The sequence below is a fragment of the Haematobia irritans genome, chromosome 4, assembly GCF_050003625.1.
Source record: "Haematobia irritans isolate KBUSLIRL chromosome 4, ASM5000362v1, whole genome shotgun sequence".
Lineage (NCBI taxonomy): Eukaryota > Metazoa > Arthropoda > Insecta > Diptera > Muscidae > Haematobia > Haematobia irritans.
Window position 1 is genome coordinate 129,773,429 of NC_134400.1, and position 21,721 is coordinate 129,795,149.

Genomic DNA, 21,721 nt, shown 5'->3' on the forward strand with positions numbered 1-21,721 from the left:
TATATATATATATATATATATATATATATATATATATATATATTATATATATATATATATATATATATATATATATATATATATATATATATATATATATATATATATATATATATATATATATATATATATATATATATATTATATATATATATATATATTTTTATATATATATATATATATATATATATATATTTTATATATATATATATATATATATATATATATATATATATATATATATATATATATATATATATATATATATATATATATATATATAATATATATATATATATATATATATATATATATATATATATATATATATATACATATATATATATATATATATATATATATATATATATATATATATATATATATATATATATATATATATATATATATATATATATATATATATATATATATATATATATATATATATATATATATATATATATATATATATATATATATGGGAGCTATATCTAAATCTCAACTGATTTCAACCAAATTTGGCATCAGTTGGAGTTCTTGTGCAAAATTTGAAGAACGTTAATGTGAAATTATGGTCGCTGGGTCCATATAAATGCATATCGTGAGAATGATATGTATGTGAGCTGTATCTAAATCTCATATTATTTGGCTGATATTTTGCAGGTTTTACGGGGCTTATAAAATATTCAGATGTACGAAATTTGAAGAAGATCGGTTCATAAACAGATAAATTACACACAAAAAAATACAATACAAAAACCAAACATAACGTTTTTGAAGGCAACACGTGGCTTTGCTGTGTTTGGGGTTTTCAGTTCTGTTTGAGTCGCCGTCGCGATTCGAAGATTATTTATTGCTGAAAAAGGTTGACGAAATAAAACAATTTTATTAATTAACTGGAAGCATTGGTTCTCATATTCATAAGTAATAAAAAATATTATAAAATGTTTTTTACTCGCAGGACTCGCGGTTTTTAATAAATGGGTTCATACATTTTGACCAATTAAGAATTAGGGGAAAATCGAAAAGAAAAAAGAAAAGAAGAAGATATTTAATGCATGACATTTTTAATATATATTATGTAAAAATACATATTTTTCAATGTCGAAAATTATGTATACTTCATTTATAGTATTACAAATTTCATTAATATTATGTAGTCAATGAAAACCTGTATTTTTTAATTTATGAACTTTTTTCATACAATTTATGAATTCCGTGATTGGAAAATTTTTGGATTCATAAAATAAATGAATTATTTGTTTGTGTGTATGATCAAATCGTTGATAAATATATATGGTAGTTATATCTAAATCTGATCCGATTTTTTCCAAAATCAATAGCGATTGTCTTTGACCCGTTTATACTTGTTTTCTATTCTTTTTTGCAACATTCAATTGTATAAAATTTAAAATTGTATTTAAACGACCAAATGGAGTATTTTCTAAGACATGTCCAAAAGAACTTCATCGGAAAAAAGTAAAAATTGATAGAGGATCCCGGTATGTGCTTAAAAAGAAATATTTATGGAATAATTTACAATTTTTATACCCTCCATCATAGGATATTAACTTGGTCATTCCGTTTGTAACACATCGAAATATTGCTCTAAGACCCCATAAAGTATATATATTCTGGGTCGTGGTGGAATTCTGAGTCGAATTAAGCATGTCCGTCCGATCGTCTGTCCGTCTGTTGAAATCACCCTAACTTCCGAACGAAACAAACTATCGACTTGAAACTTGGCACAATTAGTTGTTATTGATGTAGGTCGGATGGTATAGCAAATGGGCCATATTGGACTACTTTTTCGTATATCCCCCAAATAAACCGACCCCCAAATTTGGTTTGCGAATCCTCTAAGAGAAGCAAACTTCATTTGATCCGGCTGAAATTTGGTACATGGTGTTAGTATATGGTCTCTAACAATCATGCAAAAATTGGTCCACATCGGTCCATAATTATATATAGCCCCCATATAAACCGATCCCCCGATTTGGCTTGCGGAGCCTCTAAGAGAAGCAAATATAAACCGATCACCAGATTTGACCTCCGCAGCCTTTGGGAGAAGCAAAATTCGTCCGATCCCGTTGAATTTTGGTATGTGGTGTTAGTATATGGTCTTTAGCAACCATGTCAATATTAATCAATATTGGTCTATAATCATATATAGCCCCCATATAAACCGATTCCCAGATTTGGTTTTGAAGTCTCTTGGAGGAGCAATTTTTGCAGATTCAGGTGAAATTTGGTAAATTGTGCTAGTATATGGCCGCTAACAACCATGCCAAACTTAGTCCATATCGGTCTATATGTATATATAGCCCTCAGATAAACCGATCCCCAATCACACAAAAAATTGGTCCATATCGGTTCATAATTGTATAAAGCCCCCATATAAAGCGACGTCCATATTTCAATTCAGGCTCTCTAATTACAGCGCAAAAGTCCATATCGGTTCTTAATTATTTACCCGTATATACCTTGTTTTTGTCTAATATATCCCCCGTATGGACTAACTTACAATTTAGAAGACGATGTTAAGAAGTTTTAAAATACCTTTCCATCGGTAAGTAACAAACTGGCTGATAAGTCCCCGGTCTAACAAAGAAAAACACATTTTTTTTTGTCAAAATTCGTTTTTATTATTCAACATAGTTCCCTTCAAGAGCGATACAACGATTATAACGACCTTCAAATTTTTTGATACCATTTTGGTAGTACTCCTTCGGTTTTGCCTCAAAATAGACCTCAGTTTCGGCGATCACCGCTTCATTACAGCCAAATTTTTTCCCTGCGAGCATCCTTTTGAGGTCTGAGAACAAGAAAAAGTCGCTGGGGGCCAGATCTGGAGAATACGGTGGGTGGGGAAGCAATTCGAAGCCCAATTCATGAATTTTTGCCATCGTTCTCAATGACTTGTGGCACGGTGCGTTGTCTTGGTGGAACAACACTGTTTTCTTCTTCATAGGGGGCCGTTTTGCCGCGATTTCGACCTTCAAACACTCCAATAACGTCATATAATAGTCACTGTTGATGGTTTTTCCCTTCTAAAGATAATCGGTAGAAATTATTCCATGCGCATCCCAAAAAACAGAGGCCATTACTTTGCCAGCGGACTTTTGAGTCTTTCTACGCTTCGGAGACGGTTCACCGGTCGCTGTCCACTCAGCCGACTGTCGATTGGACTCAGGAGTGTAGTGATGGAGCCATGTTTCATCCATTGTCACATATCGACCAAAAAACTTGGGTGTATTACAAGTTAACAGCTGCAAACACCGCTCAGAATCATCAACACGTTGTTGTTTTTCGTCAAATGTGAGCTCGCGCGGCACCCATTTTGCACAGAGCTTCCGCATATCCAAATATTGATGAATGATATGACCAACACGTTCCTTTGATATCTTTAAGGCCTCTGCTATCTCGATCAACTTGATTTTACGGTCATTTAAAATCATTTTGTGGATTTTTTTTGATGTTTTCGTCGGTAACTACCTCTTTCGGGCATCCACTGCGTTCACCATCCTCCATGCTCATTTCACCACGCTTGAATTTTGCATACCAATCAATTATTGTTGATTTCCCTGGGACAGAGTCTGGAAACTCATTATCAAGCCAAGTTTTTGCTTCCACCGTATGTTTTCCCTTCAGAAAACAGTATTTTATCAAAACACGAAATTCCTTTTTTTCCCATTTTTTTCACAATAACAAAAGTTGCTTCACAAAAGACGCTCTATCTCACAAACTAATTGACTTACAGACGTCAAATTTTGACACGAATCATTTGAAGGTTGGTACTATATAAAAATAAAATGCATTTAATAAAGGGTGGTTAAATTGTAAGGGCCGATGTTGAATGTGAACCACACCTAAACGCTAAGTTTTCTTCCGAATTTTATTCGACATTTCTCTATTTCAGACTTACTCAATTTGAACCATGGAGAGATATACAATCCAACAACGTTCCAATGGTTCCAAGAAATGGCAACAGTGGATGATCAATTTTCGAAGAAAATCATCTTCAGTGATGAGGCACATTTTCACCTCAGTGGATTCGTCAATAAACAGAATTGCCGCATTTGGGCGAATGAGAATCCAAGGGTGATTGTCGAAAAACCAATGCACCCACAAAGAGTGAATGTTTGGTGCGGTTTATGGGCTGGCGGCATCATCGGGCCGTATTTTTTCCAAAATGAGGCCGGTCAGGCAGTTACTGTGAATGGTGTTCGCTATCGTGAGATGATAACGAACTTTTTATGGCCCGAATTGGAAGATATGGATGTGGACGATATGTGGTTTCAGCAGGACGGTGCCACTTGCCACACAGCTAACGAAACAATGGCTCTTTTGCGCAACAAATTCAATGGCCGGGTTAAATATCTCACGTAATGGCGATGTCAATTGGCCGCCAAGATCATGTGATTTGACACCGTTGGACATTTTTCTTTGGGGTTACTTGAAAGAAAAGGTGTACGTCGATAAGCCAGCAACAATTCAAGAGCTAAAGGATGAGATAATTCGGCACATTAACGGCATAGAACCTCCATTATGCCTCAGCGTCATCGAAAATTTGGACCATCGGATGAAGGTTTGCCACCGAGGTCGCGGCGCCCATTTCGCCGATATTTTGTTCCATACATAATTGAGTAATACCAATATATCATAATGAAATAAAATTACAATAATTTCTTAAATAGTTTGTGTTTTATTCAAAATCAACATCGGCCCTTGAAATTTTAACCACAATTTACTAGCGACGCCATCAGACCGGGGACTTATCAGCCAACCTGTTATATTCTAACATATTAACATATGTGTCCTAAACATTTAATACTAGTTTAGGAACATTACATTTTTGCACTTAAATATATTGTGTTTAAAAATTCTGCCCGAAACACATTTTGTTTATATCGGAACATATGAAAAACATATTTTTCTAACAGTGTGCATGCGTCGTGTATGGGATATGCTCATTACATACACGCACCATTCTGTACCAGGCTGAATTTCAATTATCCATGCAACCACGACATGCACAAGTTCAAAAGACATCCATCAACATCGACATTCTGAAGAACCATGGTAAGATAATTCGGGCCACATCAATTACACCTGTGGTTGATATTGGTATTGATCGGAAATTGGAATTTCACATCTCCTGTCCAAGGGGACAGGACTGCAATCGCTGTATTGCACTTCGAGTCTCAGATTGACTAACACGCATGTTAATGTACTTAATAATTTTCGATTATTTCAATGTAAAAGTTTGAGTGATGCGTTTTCTTACTGACAACTTCAACTCAAAGTTTTGCAAATTTGTTTGGGTTTGCATTAGCACAGGCTGCTTACACGTCACGCAAACTTTGTAGTTGGTCTTTCAAAGTAGCTGTTTATACCACATAATGAAAAAAAAAAAAAACAAAACATTGAAATCTTATTTCGTTTTTAAACTTAAATTTTCTGCAACCCTGCAAGCTCGGGAACATAACTAAAAAAAGAGGTTTAGTTCATATTCAAAATATATTAAAGTTCATATGGTCAAAATCATTTTAGTGCTTGCATATTCCACTACACAGAAAAAAATCGTTCTTAAAGTAAACCAAAAACAAGTAAACAAGTCAGGCGGACCAACTATAATATACACTGAAAAATATATTGTCGTGAGTCCAAAGATTTCATGCCGTTAAAATACGAATCCGAATTTTACTTAACAAAGAAGACGCATATAAAGTTTATTTCCTTGTCCACAAGTCAAGTCATTTGTTTGACTGAGGTCAACTTGGCTTTAATAATTTGTAAGAAATTCTTTATAATTAATTAAATCGTCTTTAATATTGTTGACTCCTTGCATCATGATTACAAAGCGAAAAAGCGTTTAAAAATAGGGGACTTTTTCAACACTTTATTTTAAAGATTTTCTTACTTGAAACAAAGCATAACTTTTACTTGTAGACGAGCCCGAATTTGGATATTTAAATTAAAAACAAGTATATACGGCCGTAAGTTCGGCCAGGCCGAATTTTATGTACCCTCCACCATGGATTGCGTAGAAACTTCTACGAGAGAATGTCGTCCATAATCGAATTACTTGGGTTGTGGTATCTCAAAACTTCTTCTAAATTGTGAGTTAGTCCATACGTGGTATATATTAGACAAAAAAGTTATGTATAGGTAAGTTTACAAATAATTACGAATCGATATTGACTTTTTGCAAGATACGTAGAGAGCCAGAATTGAAAATGGGGGTCGCTTATATGGGGGCTATATACAATTATTGATATGGACCAATATTTGTGTGATTGGGGATCGATTTATCTGAGGGCTATATATAACTATAGACCGATATAGACCTAGTTAGGCATGGTTGTTAACGGCCATATACCAGCACAATGTACAAAATTTCAACTAACTCGGATGAAATTTGCTCCTCCAAGAGGCTCCAAAACCAAATCTCGGGATCGGTTTATATGGGGGCTATATATGATTATGGACTGATATGGACCACTTTTGGCATGGTTATTAAATATCATATACTACCACCATGTACAAAATTTCAACCAGATCGGATGAATTTTGCTTCTCCAAAAGGCACCGGAGGTCAAATCTGGGGATCGGTTTAGATGGGTGCTATATATAATTATGGACTGATGAACCAATTCCTGCATGGTTGTTGGATACCATATACTAACATCACGTACCAAATTTCAACCGAATCGAATGAAGATCGGTTTATATGGGGGCTATATATAATTATGGACCGATTTCGACCAATTTTTGCATGGGAGTTTGAGGCCATATATTAACACCATGTACCAAATTTGAACTGAATCAGATGCATTTTGGTCTTCCAAGAGGCTCCGGAGGTCAAATCTGGTGATCGGTTTATATGGCGGATATATATAATTATGGACCGATGTGGACCAACTTTTGCATGGCTGTTAGAGACCATATACTTACACCATGTACCAAATTTCAGCCGGATCGGATGAAATTTGCTTCTCTTAGAGGATTCGCAAGCCAAATTTGGGGGTCCGTTTATATGAGGGCTATACGTAAAAGCAGAGCTGTGGAGTCGAACCAATTGTGCTCGACTCCGACTCCAGCATTTTTCATCAGCTCGACTCCGACTCCGGAGTCGACTCCGGGTAATATAACTAAATCTCATTTTAATACCACTAATTTGTAGTTCTATTGTGGGGGTACCGTAAGTGGATCGATATAAAGTATCGTATTTATTTATGTGTGCAAAAAAAGGTCTTAATTTCACATTAGATGCCAATTGAACTCTATATTCAATTTTAGAGCAATGTTTAATAAATAAAATAATGATATAAATACCCATCATAATATGAGAAGATACCAACAGTATATGTATTTGTGGACCAAAATTATTGATACTATCTCAAATCTTTTAAATTTGTTGCGAGCTATATAAAGGTTTATATTCCCATATGTTATGCCTGAATTTGAATCTGAATCGATTTAGACAAAATTGTATAAACTTCTACAAAATCTATGTACTTAAAATTTAAATCTAACGTTAACAAAAAACAAGTACATACAGCAGTAAATTCGGCCGGGTCGAATTTTAAATACCCACCACCATGAATCAAGTATAATAGTTTACTATGAAAACTCTTCGTCGTAGTGGGTTACTTGATAATAAATATATAGAATTGTAGGGGGTTTGATGACAAATCTTCTCCCAAACGAGCCAGCTCCCGAAGACAAACTTTAAAGATTCTACCTATGAAGACCAGACAAGGTTCTGGATTTATGAGAACCAATTTTGTTAGAGTTTTAGAGAAAATATAAACATATCGTGTATATGTTGAAATTACGCCTTGATTTAAAATCTTAAATCTGTAGATTTTTCCGCATTTATTTAAATACGATGAGTAAAATCTGGAACTTTTACTTTCAGTTTGAAGCAATTTTCATGATCAGTGCGCCTGCTATACCCTGAAAGAAGTGTTTTCTTTTTTGAGAAACGTAATTTTAGACAAGCAAAGTTTTCTTTTGACACAAATTTTAGAGACAATCTTTGAATAAACAAAAACACTTTATAAGAAAAAAAAATTTCGTTTATCTAAAATTTTATTATAGATTACTAATTTCCAGCAAATCGGATAAAAACTACGAATTCTAGAAGCCCAAGAAATAAAGCCGGGAGATCGGTGTATATGGGGGCTATACCAAAACATGGACCGATAGCACCATTTGCTACTCACATATCTGTGATCTTAAAATACCTCCAGATTTTCAATTTCAAACAAATCGGCCAGAAAATATAGTCTCTAGACGCCCAAGAAGTAAAAATCGAGAGATCAGTCTATATGGGGGTTATACCAAAAAATGGACCGATATACCTTAATTTCGGCACTCTTATTTGTGGTCTAAAAATACCTCTAAATTTCGAATTTCAGGCAAATCATGTAATAAATAGAGTTTATTGTAGCTCAATAATTTCAGGCAAATCGGATGGTAAATATAGTTTCTAGGAGCCCTAAAAGCAAAATCGGGATATCGGTCTATATGGGGGCTATACCAAAACATGGACCGATTAGCACCATTTTCGGCACATCTTTTTATGGTCCTCAAATACCTTTATATTTCCAATTTCAGGCAAATTGGATAAAAACTACGGTTTTTATAGGCCCAAGACTCCAAATCGGGAGGTTGGTTTATATGGGGGCTATATCAAAACATGGACCGATGTGGACCATTTTCGACGCGCCTCTTTTTGGTCCCAAAATACCTTTAGATTTTCCATTTCATACAAATCGGATAGAAAATACTGTTTCTAGACGCGTAAGAAGAAAAATCGGGAGATCGGTTATATGGGGGCTATACCAAAACATGGACCGATATGGACCATTTTCGACCCACCTTTTTATAGTCCCACAATACCTCTAGATTTCCAATTTCAGGCAAATCGGATGGTAAATATAGTTTCTAGACGCCCAAGAAGCAAAATCGGGAGATCGGTCTATATGGGGGCTATATCAAAACATGGACCGATACGAACGATTTTCAACACACCTCCTTATGGTTCTAAAATACCTCTAGATTTTCAATTTCAGACAAATCGGATAGAAAATACTGTTTCTAGACGCCTAAGAAGCAAAATCGGGAGATCGGTCTATATGGGGGCTATACTAAAACATGGACCGATACGGACCTTTTTCGACACACCTCTTTATGGTCCCAAAATAACTCTAGATTTCCAATTTCAGGCAAATCTGATAAAAACTACGGTTTTTATAGGCCCAAGACCCCAAACCGGGAGGTCGGTTTCTATGGGGACTATATCAAAACTTGGACCGATATAGCCCATCTTCGAACTTGACTTGCCTGCAAACAAAAAACTAATCTGTGCCAAATTTCGCGACGATAGCGCCATTATTGAAGGCTGTAGAGTGATTACAACAGACAGACAGACAGACAGACAGACAGACAGACGGACAGACGGACATGCTTATATCGTCTTAGAATTTCTCCCTGATCAAGAATATATATACTTTATATAGTCGGAAATCGATATTTCGATGTGTTACAAACGGAATGACAAACTTATTATACCCCCGTCACCATTTTATGGTGGTGGGTATAATAAAAATGCAAGGAAAGTCTAATATACTCTGCACAACTTTGTATTTAGATCTACATTTTGATAAAATCTCAAATCAGACTTCTACAAAATCTCGGGCAATATTTGGGAAATATTTATAATTGTTTAGACAATTTCGCACAAATGCATTTATGATTCATTCATTGAAAAATTTGAAAATTTGAGTCATTTCTACAATTTTCGACTTAGCAGTGAGTATCAGTGAAAATACAATTTTGGAAAAATTTTTGTCTAGTAAATAAAATTTTAAATAAATTTTCTATAGAAATAAAATTTTGGCAAAATTTTCTATAGAAATCAACTTTTGACCAAATATATATAGAAATACAACTTTGAATAAAATTTTTACAGAAATAAAATTTGGCAAAAAAATTTTATTTTTCTAACAAACAAAATTTTGACTAAATTTTCTATAGAAACAAAATTTGGACTAAATTTTATATAGAAAACAAGTATAAACGGCCGTAAGTTCGGCCAGGCCGAATCTTATGTACCCTCCACCATGGATTGCGTCAATCGAATTACTTGGGTTGTGGTATCTTAAATCGTTTTCTAAATTGTGTTTTAGTCCATACGTGGTATACATTAGACAGAAAAAGTATGTGTAGGTAAGTCTACAAATAATTACGAATCGATATGAACTTTTGCACGGTACGTAAGAGATACGTTAGAGAATTTGGACTAAATTTTATATAGAAAACAAGTATAAACGGCCGTAAGTTCGGCCAGGCCGAATCTTATGTACCCTCCACCATGGATTGCGTCAATCGAATTACTTGGGTTGTGGTATCTTAAATCGTTTTCTAAATTGTGTTTTAGTCCATACGTGGTATACATTAGACAAAAAAAGTATGTGTAGGTAAGTCTACAAATAATTACGAATCGATATGAACTTTTGCACGGTACGTAAGGAGCCAGAACTGCAATATGGGGGTCGCTTATATGGGGGCTATATACAATTATTGATATGGACCAATATTTGTGTGATTGGGGATCGATTTATCTGAGGGCTATATATAACTATAGACCGATATAGACCTAGTTAGGCATGGTTGTTAACGGCCATATACTAGCACAATGTACAAAATTTCAACTAACTCGGATGAAATTTGCTCCTCCAAGAGGCTCCAAAACCAAATCTCGGGATCGGTTTATATGGGGGCTATATATGATTATGGACTGATATGGACCACTTTTGGCATGGTTATTAAATATCATATACTACCACCATGTACAAAATTTCAACCAGATCGGATGAATTTTGCTTCTCCAAAAGGCACCGGAGGTCAAATCTGGGGATCGGTTTATATGGGTGCTATATATAATTATGAACTGATATGAACCAATTCCTGCATGGTTGTTTGATACCATATACTAACATCACGTACAAAATTTCAACCGAATCGAATGAAGTTTGCTCTTCCAAGGGGCTCCGGAGGTCAAATCTGGGGATCGGTTTATATGGGGGCTATATATAATTATGGACCGATTTCGACCAATTTTTGCATGGGAGTTTAAGGCCATATATTAACACCACGTATCAAATTTCAACTGAATCAGATGAATTTTGGTCTTCCAAGAGGCTCCGGAGGTCAAATCTGGTGATCGGTTTATATGGGGGCTAACACCATGTACCAAATTTCAGCCGGATCGGATGAAATTTGCTTCTCTTAGAGGCCTCGCAAGCCAAATCGGGGGATCGGTTTATATGGGGGATATATATAATTATGGACCGATGTGGACCAATTTTTGCATGGTTGTTAGATACCATATACTAACACCATGTACCAAATTTCAGCCGGCCTCGCAAGCCAAATCGGGGGATCGGTTTATATGGAGGCTATATATAATTATGGACCGATGTGGACCAATTTTTGCATGGTATTTAGAGACCCTATACTAACACCATGTACCAAATTTCAGCCGGATCGGATGAAATTTGCTTCTCTTAGAGGCCTCGCAAGCTAAATCGGGGGATCGGTTTATATGGGGGCTATATATAATTATGGACCGATGTGGACCAATTTTTGCATGGTTGTTAGAGACCATATACTAACACCATGTACCAAATTTCAGCCGGATCGGATGAAATTTGCTTCTCTTAGAGGCTTCGCAAGCCAAATTTGGGGGTCCGTTTATATGGGGGCTATACGTAAAAGTGGACCGATATGGCCCATTTGCAATACCATCCGACCTACATCAAGTTTCAAGTCGATAGCTTGTTTCGTTCGGAAGTTAGCGTGATTTGAACAGACGGACGGACGGACGGACATGCTCAGATCGACTCAGAATTTCACCACGACCCAGAATATATATACTTTATGGGGTCTTAGAGAAATATTTCGATGTGTTACAAACGGAATGACAAAGTTAATATACCCCCCATCCTATGGTGGAGGGTATAAAAATATTTCTATAGTAATAAAGTTTTGAATACATTTTTGATAGCAGTGAGTATCAGTGAGCATCATTAAGAAAAAAAATTTGAGAAAATTTGCTATAGAAATAAAATTTGACAATTTTTTCTTATAAAAATAAAATTTTGAAAAAATTATCAAAAAAACAAATACAATTTTAGAAAAAATTTTGTGTAGTAAATAAAATTGTGCAAAATATTCTACAGAAACAAAATTTTGACTCAATTTTCTATAGAAATAAAATTTTGACTAAATTTTCTATAGAAAAAAAATTTCTATAGTAATAAAATTTTGAATAAATTTTTTATAGAAATAAAATTTTGACAAAATTTGCTGTAGAAATAAAATTTTGACAAAACTTTTTATAGAAATAACATTTTGACAAAAATTTCTATAAAAAACAACTTTGAAAAAACTTTCTGTCAATATTCCACATATGTATATGGCCTTAAAATAAAATTAAAAAAATAATTTCGATTGTTCGAAATATTTCAAATAAATTGATATGGGCATTAAAATGGATCGATCCAGCCCATCTGCTAGTCTAACATTCTAGGAAATATAAAAAGATAGACGTAATTGGAAGTAGATTTTCATTTACAATCATGCTGTACATTGATCGAATGAATAACGCAATGGAAACTAATTTGCGTAAAATCTTGCTTAGTTACACAAATGTGAAGTGTTTTAAAAAATTTGATTTAGCCGGAGTCGGAGTCGAGCAAAATTTTTACGTCTCCTACTCCGACTCCAGCAAAATCTTCAGACTCCGACTCCAAGACTCCGACTCCGGCTCCACAGCCCTGCGCAAAAGTGGTACAATCAAAAAATAATTCATTAAACTTTTTAGTTGAATATGGTTTCATACCCCAATAAATTGAATTGTTGAAATTTTTGTTATTTTTTTATCTGCATGGTGTTCTTAGAACGCTTCAGATTGTGTTCCTACTAAATGTCTCATGTTATCAGTCTGTGGTGTGAGAATTCAACCACTCTCTCTCTCGCTCTCTCACACACACACACACACTTTTACTCTCTTTTTCCCATGACTCAATGGAACAATAAAGTGTATAGATTTAAATAATTGGTTTCAATTATTTAATTTTGGTAAACAATTTTTTATGGCTCTTCGGTTATATTGTGAAGTTTTGTTTTTATTCCCTTAAAAGAGATAAATATTCCCAAAGTTTTTCTGTGCTATCCTGCGGTGAGGGTTTAAATTAAGAGCAATTATGGTATGACAAAGTTGACCAAAAAGAGAAAACAGCAAAAAATATTCGATTGCATGACCAGGACAAAAAATACAATAAGGTTTTTGGTGCAGAAACCACGTAGAAGTTGATAAACCATTTTTTCTGCGGAATACACAGAAACATAAAATTCTAGGGGCAAAATATTCATGCCCTATACCAGCTAAATAGAATGACTATAAATTTCTGCAAATATTTTTGTATAAATCATAAGCGACCACAGAACTAAATTGTATTTCATTTGTTTCCTTTCTCTTTGTCTCTCATTCTTCTCTTTGGGTTATTTAGTGTGAATTGCTATTGAGGCGTTTGGGACCAGCGCCCATGTCTGGCTATGCCCATAATACAGCTACACCACAGATGTCTTCATTAATCTCCACGGATAAGGACAGTGGCATGGGCAGCCCAGTGGGCAGTGCCAGAAGTGCGAAATTTCGTCGTCGCAAACATAAATCATCGCAATGGTTGGCCCAGGCTAATACACTACATCCAAAATTGTCCCGCTGTACGGCAACGGCCAATGAACGTCTACTCAAGATTATTTTGGCCCAGGATGAGACAATACAACGGCAATTGTCTCTGTTACGGTAAGTCTCTTTAGTGTGTAAATTTTGGGGGGTCATAAGACCATTAAGGTGATTTGAATGAGATGTCAGGGTGAGCATTATTGACGACATTTTCATTAGTCGGTAAGGTTAATGGATATGCTGGGAATCTATGCTGGGAGGTGGGAATCATTTGATGACACATGTAAGACTAGAATATTTTTAAGAGATTGACAACACTATCATTTATAATCTCAGTGTAATAGAAATGGCACACAGAAAAAATATCACCAAAATATTTCCAATTAATAAGTTGATTGAAGTTGAAATTTTTTTTCAATTAATAATTTAATTGATACAATTAACTTTTTAATCAAGATAGAAACCTTAAGTTAATTAAGTCAATTATTGAAAATTTTTAAATTTTAAATAAAAAATTAATTGATTCAATTAACATTTTAATTAAACTCGGAAGACTAAGTCAGTAAACAAAAGTGATGGATTCTTTTAAATAGAAAACTATTTCAAAATATATTTTTTTAATCAAACTAAAAACACAAAGTCAGATTAGAAAGTAATTGAAAATAGTTACCATTTTAATTCAAAAAATTAATTGAGTTTTGCAATCAACATCAATTAAATTTTTAATTGAATCAATCAAACAATTAATTGAAATTTTCAAATTAAATCAATTAATTTTTTTAAACAAATATTTTTTAATTTTCAATTAAAACTGTGATTGATACTATCAATTTCGTGATTAAAGACATTTCAATTAAAAAATTAATTGGATCAATTAATTTCGTGATTGAATCAGAAAAAAAATTTTTGTGTGCAGAAGAACACAATTCTTGAAGGCTTTCTTCGTCATAGAAGTTAGTCATAAGACTCAAATTGAGTCATCTCCCCCAGTATATACTTGGGGCCATGGAAATATCCACTAGCCGTGGACTAAAACATGTATACACACAAACAAATTTTTTTCTGATACAATCACAAAATTAATTGATCCAATTAATTTTTAATTGAAATGTCTTCAATCACAGAAATGATAGTATCAATTAAAAAATTAATTGACAGTCAATTAAAAAATTAATTGATCCAATTAAATATTTAATTCATACTATTAATTTGTGTGATTGATTTTTATTTCAATTAAAAAATTTGTTGAATCAATTAAATTTTTAATTGAATATTTTTTAAAACTCAATTAAGATTTTAATTGGAAACATTTTCGTGAAACTTTTTTCTGTGTAGTTAGGTGTGTATACACCGAAAAAAAAGTTTACTATTTTTTAAGAAAAATTAACTAACCCATAGTAAGAATGACCATCTTGCGGTCCTAGAATACCTTAAGGTCCTAGAATACCTCTAGATTTCCGATTTGAGGCAAATTGGGTTAAAATTACGGATTCTAGAAGACCAAGAAGTAAAATCGGGAGATCGGTCTGTATGATGGCTATATCAAAACATGGACCGTTACTCACCATTTTCGGCACACGCCTTTAGGGTCATGGAGTGCCTATAGATTTCAAATTTCAGGTGAATTGGATTAAAACTACGGATTCTAGAAGCCCCAGAAGTAAAATCGGGAGATCGGTCCATTTGGGGGCTATATCAAAACATAGACCGATACACCCCATTTTCGGCACACCTCTTTATGGTCCTAGAATACTTCTAGATTTTCTATTTCAGGCAAATCGGATAGAAAATACAGTTTCGGTCTATATGGGGGCTATACCAAAACATGGACCGATGGGTACCATTTTCGGAGCACCTTTTTATGGTCCCAAAATACCTGTACATTTCCAATTTCAGGCAAATCGGATAGTAAATACAGTTTCTAGAAGAAATTTGTAAATTTTACTACAAATGCCCCCATCTTGAACTTCGTATGGTACTAAAGACATTCTTGCAATTTTGAATTCCATTTTTTTTTCCTTCAAACTACAAAAATATTTTTTAACAAGCGAAGCAAATGAATTATGTCCAATAAATTTTCTTGAATTTGTCAAAAAATGTTTACTTGTAATACTGTTTAGTTAAAATTTTTTAAAAATAATCGCCGATTGACAAAGAAAAGTTAGCCTGGAAGGAGCCAATGAGTTGCTTCGTTCAACGAAAGTGCCCACTAGCTGAAACCATTCCAAATTGAATTTGTGAAAAAAGAGTATCGAAGTCAGTTGAGAATTTACACTTTCGATTGCTCACCAGAACTTAAGCGCTGACGATATTGTGGACCTTTGTATGGGATGGTCGCTCGTATTCATCGAAAAAGGTCTTAAAGATAGTATTGCAGCCCTGGAAAGACAAACATTCTGACCGCAGACCTTGGACATTCAAAAAGGACTCAGCACCATAACATCCGGCACGCGTCAACCAAGAGTGACTTCATTTCCACCACACCACAGTGGTTCCAAATCGTTTTTTTTTTTTTGTTAATAATTTTTCAAGTTTTGAACGGATAAAGTGGTGCGCACTAAGGCCAACAAAATCTTCGGATCTCTATTCGTTAAAATTTTGCGCCTCGGGCATTTTTGAGAATAAGATTGCCATAAAAAATACCAAAGTGTCGATCATCTCAAGACGGTGCTTGGCCCATAATGGGCCAATATACCACAGAGCCACTTTAGTGCAGCGTGTGATTGCTTTGTCGGCCGTTTTAAAGGTAGCGAAATCCAAGCTGATTCTAAAAGTTTATGTTATTTCCGACATTTTTGCTTTGAAGCAATAAAATTAAACAAGTATATACGGCCGTAAGATCGGCCAGGCCAGGCCGAATCTTATGTACCCTCCATAATGAATTGCGTAGAAACTTCTACTAAAGACTGACACCCACAATCCAATTACTTGGCAAAGTATCTTAAAACTTATTAACATCGTCTTCTGAATTCTAAGTTAGTCCATAGAAATAACTTCGAACCAATATGAACTTTAGGCTATAATTAGAGAATCAGAATTGAAATATGGGGGTTATACACAATATGGGGCTATATACAATTATGAACCGATATGGACCAATTTTTGTGTGATTGGGGATCGGTTTATCTGTGGGCTTTATGTAATTATAGAACGACATGAAGCAAGTTTGGCATGGTTGTTCGCGGTCATATACTATCACAATGTACCAAATTCAAGTGTATCGAATGAATTTTACTCCTCCAAGGGGCTATATACAATTAAGGACCGATATGAACCAATTTTTCCGGTTGTTATAGGCCATATACTACCATCATCTACCAAATTTTAACCGGATCGGATGAAATTTGCTTCTCTAAGAGGCTCCGCAAGCCAAATCTTGGCATCTTTTTATATGGGGGATATACGTAAAAGTGGTCCAATAGGTGAATGTGCCAAGTTTCAAGACGATAGTTTGCTTCGTTCGGAGTTAGCGACTCAGAATATGGGCTCTGAGACCATTACTTCGATGCATTGCATAAGGAATGTTAAAGTGGGAATACCGCATTGCCATGGTTGGGGTCGAAGTATTGATAAAAAAAAAAATAAAAATTTAAATTAGTGGAAAAAACTTTTCTCTTTTGGAAACTATTGTTTTACTGGGTTATTTAGGTTTGGGGTTTCAAATATTCGGTACTGCTTGATTTTCATTCTTTCGTACTCCTTTTACATTCAATTTTTGTTTTGAAGGATCTTGATTTCTCCAAGCGAATAATTGAACTTTTTTTAAAGCATTAATCCTTCTTTATGAACTGACTCAGAATATTTAAATAGGACTTCGATATATTCTCATTCTCATTTTTATTTTTGTTTTTTGATTTGTTTGTTTTTTTTTTGTCGATGGAGGGATATTTCCATAGATTTTTCATAATTAAATGGAAATGCCTGTTATGTAATTAATTGAGTTTTTCTTTTAACTTAACTCTCAACTCATTGTTTAATTTTTATCATTTTCTTTTTTCGCTTCTTTTCTTTCCAATTCACTTATGGATATGTTGGATGTCGTGCCCTATGTCTTCCGTACTGTTCCATTTGTGGGTATCCTTGCAACACTACGAATAAAAAAAAAACATTTCGATCCACATTCACCCACTAATTCACCGCATGCCACACTCAAACACCACAAAACTCAGTGAAAAGGAGCGTCAAATTAACAAGATTGAGGAGGAGAAACATCGTAAACGAGAACGTGAGCTGGGTAAAAACTATCTGCTGGAAACCTACTTAAATGGTCTGGACGAGGCGGACTGTGAGTTGGACCACCATCAGGAAGGTGAAGAAATTTTCATAGGTAAGAGAAAGTTAAATATTTGTTGTACTTGAAATGTACCACTGATGATGCATAAAATATTCCATCGACAACGAGTGCCAATGGAATTTATCACTTTTATTAAATATGCCATAATATTTAATGAGACCATTTCTTATCTGTAAATATTTATGCAACGACATAATTATATTGATGACAATTGTTTGGTAAAAAAAATTAACACAAATTTTTTAAACAATGCAAAGAGATTTCAATATCCATAATTTTGGTACCCTAAACCACATAGTGGTCAAGATATAATAACTTGGATATGCAAAACAATGTGCTTGCCAGAACTATTGATTTTAGACCCCATAAAATATATACTGATTGACTCAGAATCTCCTACAGAGTCGATCAACACTTAGTGTCCGTCTATCCTTCTGTCTATGTATTGATTAAATGTGGTTCATAATCACTAAAATTTGAAAAAAAAAATTTACCTCAAATCGACAAAATTTATATCAATACAAAATTTTGTCAAAATTTTATTTCTATACAAAATTTTCTCAACATTTTATTTCTATACACAATTTTGTCAAAATTTTATTTCTATAAAATTTTTTGTCAAAATTGTACTTGTATATAAAATTTTGTCAACATTTTATTTCTATAGAAAATTTTCTCAAAATTTTACTTCTACAGAAAATTTTGTCAAAATTTTACTTCTACAGAAAATTTTGTCAAATTTTATTTCTATAGAAAATTTTGTCAAAATTTTATTTCTACAGAAAATTTTGTTAAAATTTTATTTCTATAGAAAATTTTGTCGAAATTTTATTTCTATAGATAATTTTGTCAAAATTTTATTTCTATAGAAAATTTTGTCAACATTTTATTTCTATAAAAATTTTTTGTCTAAATTTTACTTGTATATAAAATTTTGTCAAAATTTTGCTTGTATATAAAATTTTGTCAAAATTTTACTTGTATATAAAATTTTGTCAAAATGTTTTTCCAATAGAAAATTTCGTAAAAATGTTATTCCTATAAAAAAAATTTCAAAATTTTATTTCTATAGAACATTTTGTCAAAATTTTACTTGTGTAGAAAATGATGTCAAAATTTTATTCCTATAGAAAATTTTGTCAAAATATTACTTGTATAGAAAATTTTATTTCTATAGAAAATTTTGTCAAAATTTTACTTCCACAGAAAATTTTGTCAAAATTTTATTTCTATAGAAAATTTTGTCAAAATTTTATTTCTATAGATAATTTTGTCAAAATTTTATTTCTATAGAAAATTTTGTCAAAATTTTATTTCAATACAAAATTTTGTCAAAATTTTATTCCAATACAAAATTTTGTCTAAATTTTATTTCTATACACAATTTTGTCAAAATTTTATTCCTATACACAATTTTGTCAAAATTTTATTTCTATAAAATTTTTTTTGTCAAAATTTTACTTGTATATAAAATTTTGTCAAAATTTTACTTGTATATAAAATTTTGTCAAAATGTTTTTCCAATAGAAAATTTCGTAAAATTTTTATTCCTATAAAAAAAATTTCAAAATTTTATTCCTATAGAATATGTTGTCAAAATTTTATTGTATAGAAAATGATGTCAAAATTTTATTCCTATAGAAAATTTTGTCAAAATTTTATTTCTATAGAAAATTTTGTCAAAATTTTACTTGTATATAAAATTTTGTCAAAATTTTACTTGTATATAAAATTTTTTCAAAATGTTTTTCCAATAGAAAATTTCGTAAAAATTTTATTCCTATAAATTTTTTTTTTCAAAATTTCATTTCTATAGAAAATTTTGTCAAAATTTTACTTGTGTAGAAAATGATGTCTAAATTTTATTCCTATAGAAAATTTTGTCAAAATTTTATTTCTACAGTAAATTTTGTTAAAATTTTATTCCTATAGAAAATTTTGTTAAAATTTTATTTCTATAGAAAATTTTGTCGAAATTTTATTTCTATAGATAATTTTGTCAAAATTTTATTTCTATAGATAATTTTGTCAAAATTTTATTTCTATAGAAATTGTCAAAATTTTATTTCTATAGAAAATTTTGTCAAAATTTTATTTCTATAGAAAATTTTGTCAAAATTTTATTTCTATAGATAATTTTGTCAAAATTTTATTTCAATACAACATTTTGTCAAAATTTTATTTCTATACACAATTTTGTCAAAATTTTATTTCTATACACAATTTTGTCAAAATTTTATTTCTATAAAAATTTTTTGTCTAAATTTTACTTGTATATAAAATTTTGTCAAAATTTTGCTTGTATATAAAATTTTGTCAAAATTTTACTTGTATATAAAATTTTGTCAAAATGTTCTTCCAATAGAAAATTTCGTAAAAATGTTATTCCTATAAAAAAAATTTCAAAATTTTATTTCTATAGAACATTTTGTCAAAATTTTACTTGTGTAGAAAATGATGTCACAATTTTATTCCTATAGAAAATTTTGTCAAAATTTTACTTGTATAGACAATTTTATTTCTATAGAAAATTTTGTCAAAATTTTGCTTCCACAGAAAATTTTGTCAAAATTTTATTTCTATAGAAAATTTTGTCAAAATTTTATTTCTATAGATAATTTTGTCAAAATTTTATTTCTATAGAAAATTTTGTCAAAATTTTATTTCAATACAAAATTTTGTCAAAATTTTATTCCAATACAAAATTTTGTCAAAATTTTATTTCTATACACAATTTTGTCAAAATTTTATTCCTATACACAATTTTGTCAAAATTTTATTTCTATAAAAATTTTTTGTCAAAATTTTACTTGTATATAATGTTTTTCCAATAGAAAATTTCGTAAAATTTTTATTCCTATAAAAAAATTTCAAAATTTTATTCCTATAGAATATGTTGTCAAAATTTTATTGTATAGAAAATGATGTCAAAATTTTATTCCTATAGAAAATTTTGTCAAAATTTTATTTCTATAGAAAATTTTGTCAAATTTTACTTGTATATAAAATTTTTTCAAAATGTTTTTCCAATAGAAAATTTCGTAAAAATTTTATTCCTATAAATTTTTTTTTCAAAATTTTATTTCTATAGAAAATTTTGTCAAAATTTTACTTGTGTAGAAAATGATGTCTAAATTTTATTCCTATAGAAAATTTTGTCAAAATTTTATTTCTACAGAAAATTTTGTTAAAATTTTATTCCTATAGAAAATTTTGTTAAAATTTTATTTCTATAGAAAATTTTGTCGAAATTTTATTTCTATAGATAATTTTGTCAAAATTTTATTTCTATAGATAATTTTGTCAAAATTTTATTTCTGTAGAAAAATTTGTCAAAATTTTATTTCTATAGAAAATTTGGCAAAATTTTATTTCTATAGAAAATTTGACAAAATTTTATTTCTATAGAAAATTTTGTCAACATTTTATTTCTATAGAAAATTTTGTCAAAATTTTACTTGTATAGAAAATGATGTCAAAATTTTATTTCTATAGAAAATTTGGCAAAATTTTATTTCTATAGAAAATTTTGTCAAAATTTTATTTCTATAGAATATTTTGTCAAAATTTTACTTGTATAGAAAATGATGTCAAAATTTTATTTCTATAGAAAATTTGGCAAAATTTTATTTCTATAGAAAATTTGGCAAAATTTTATT

The 21,721-nt window shown here is 31.6% G+C and overlaps 1 protein-coding gene across 1 annotated transcript in view; it reads left to right on the top strand.

The window, feature by feature from the left end:
* The window catches only part of LOC142234922 (uncharacterized), a 316,873-nt gene that overhangs the window by 260,920 nt on the left and 34,232 nt on the right, over positions 1-21,721 (top strand). The window contains exons 4-5 of the mRNA XM_075306133.1: positions 13,590-13,888; positions 17,938-18,095. Coding sequence (XP_075162248.1) covers positions 13,590-13,888; positions 17,938-18,095 — 457 coding nt within the window. The remainder of the gene's footprint in view (positions 1-13,589; positions 13,889-17,937; positions 18,096-21,721) is intronic.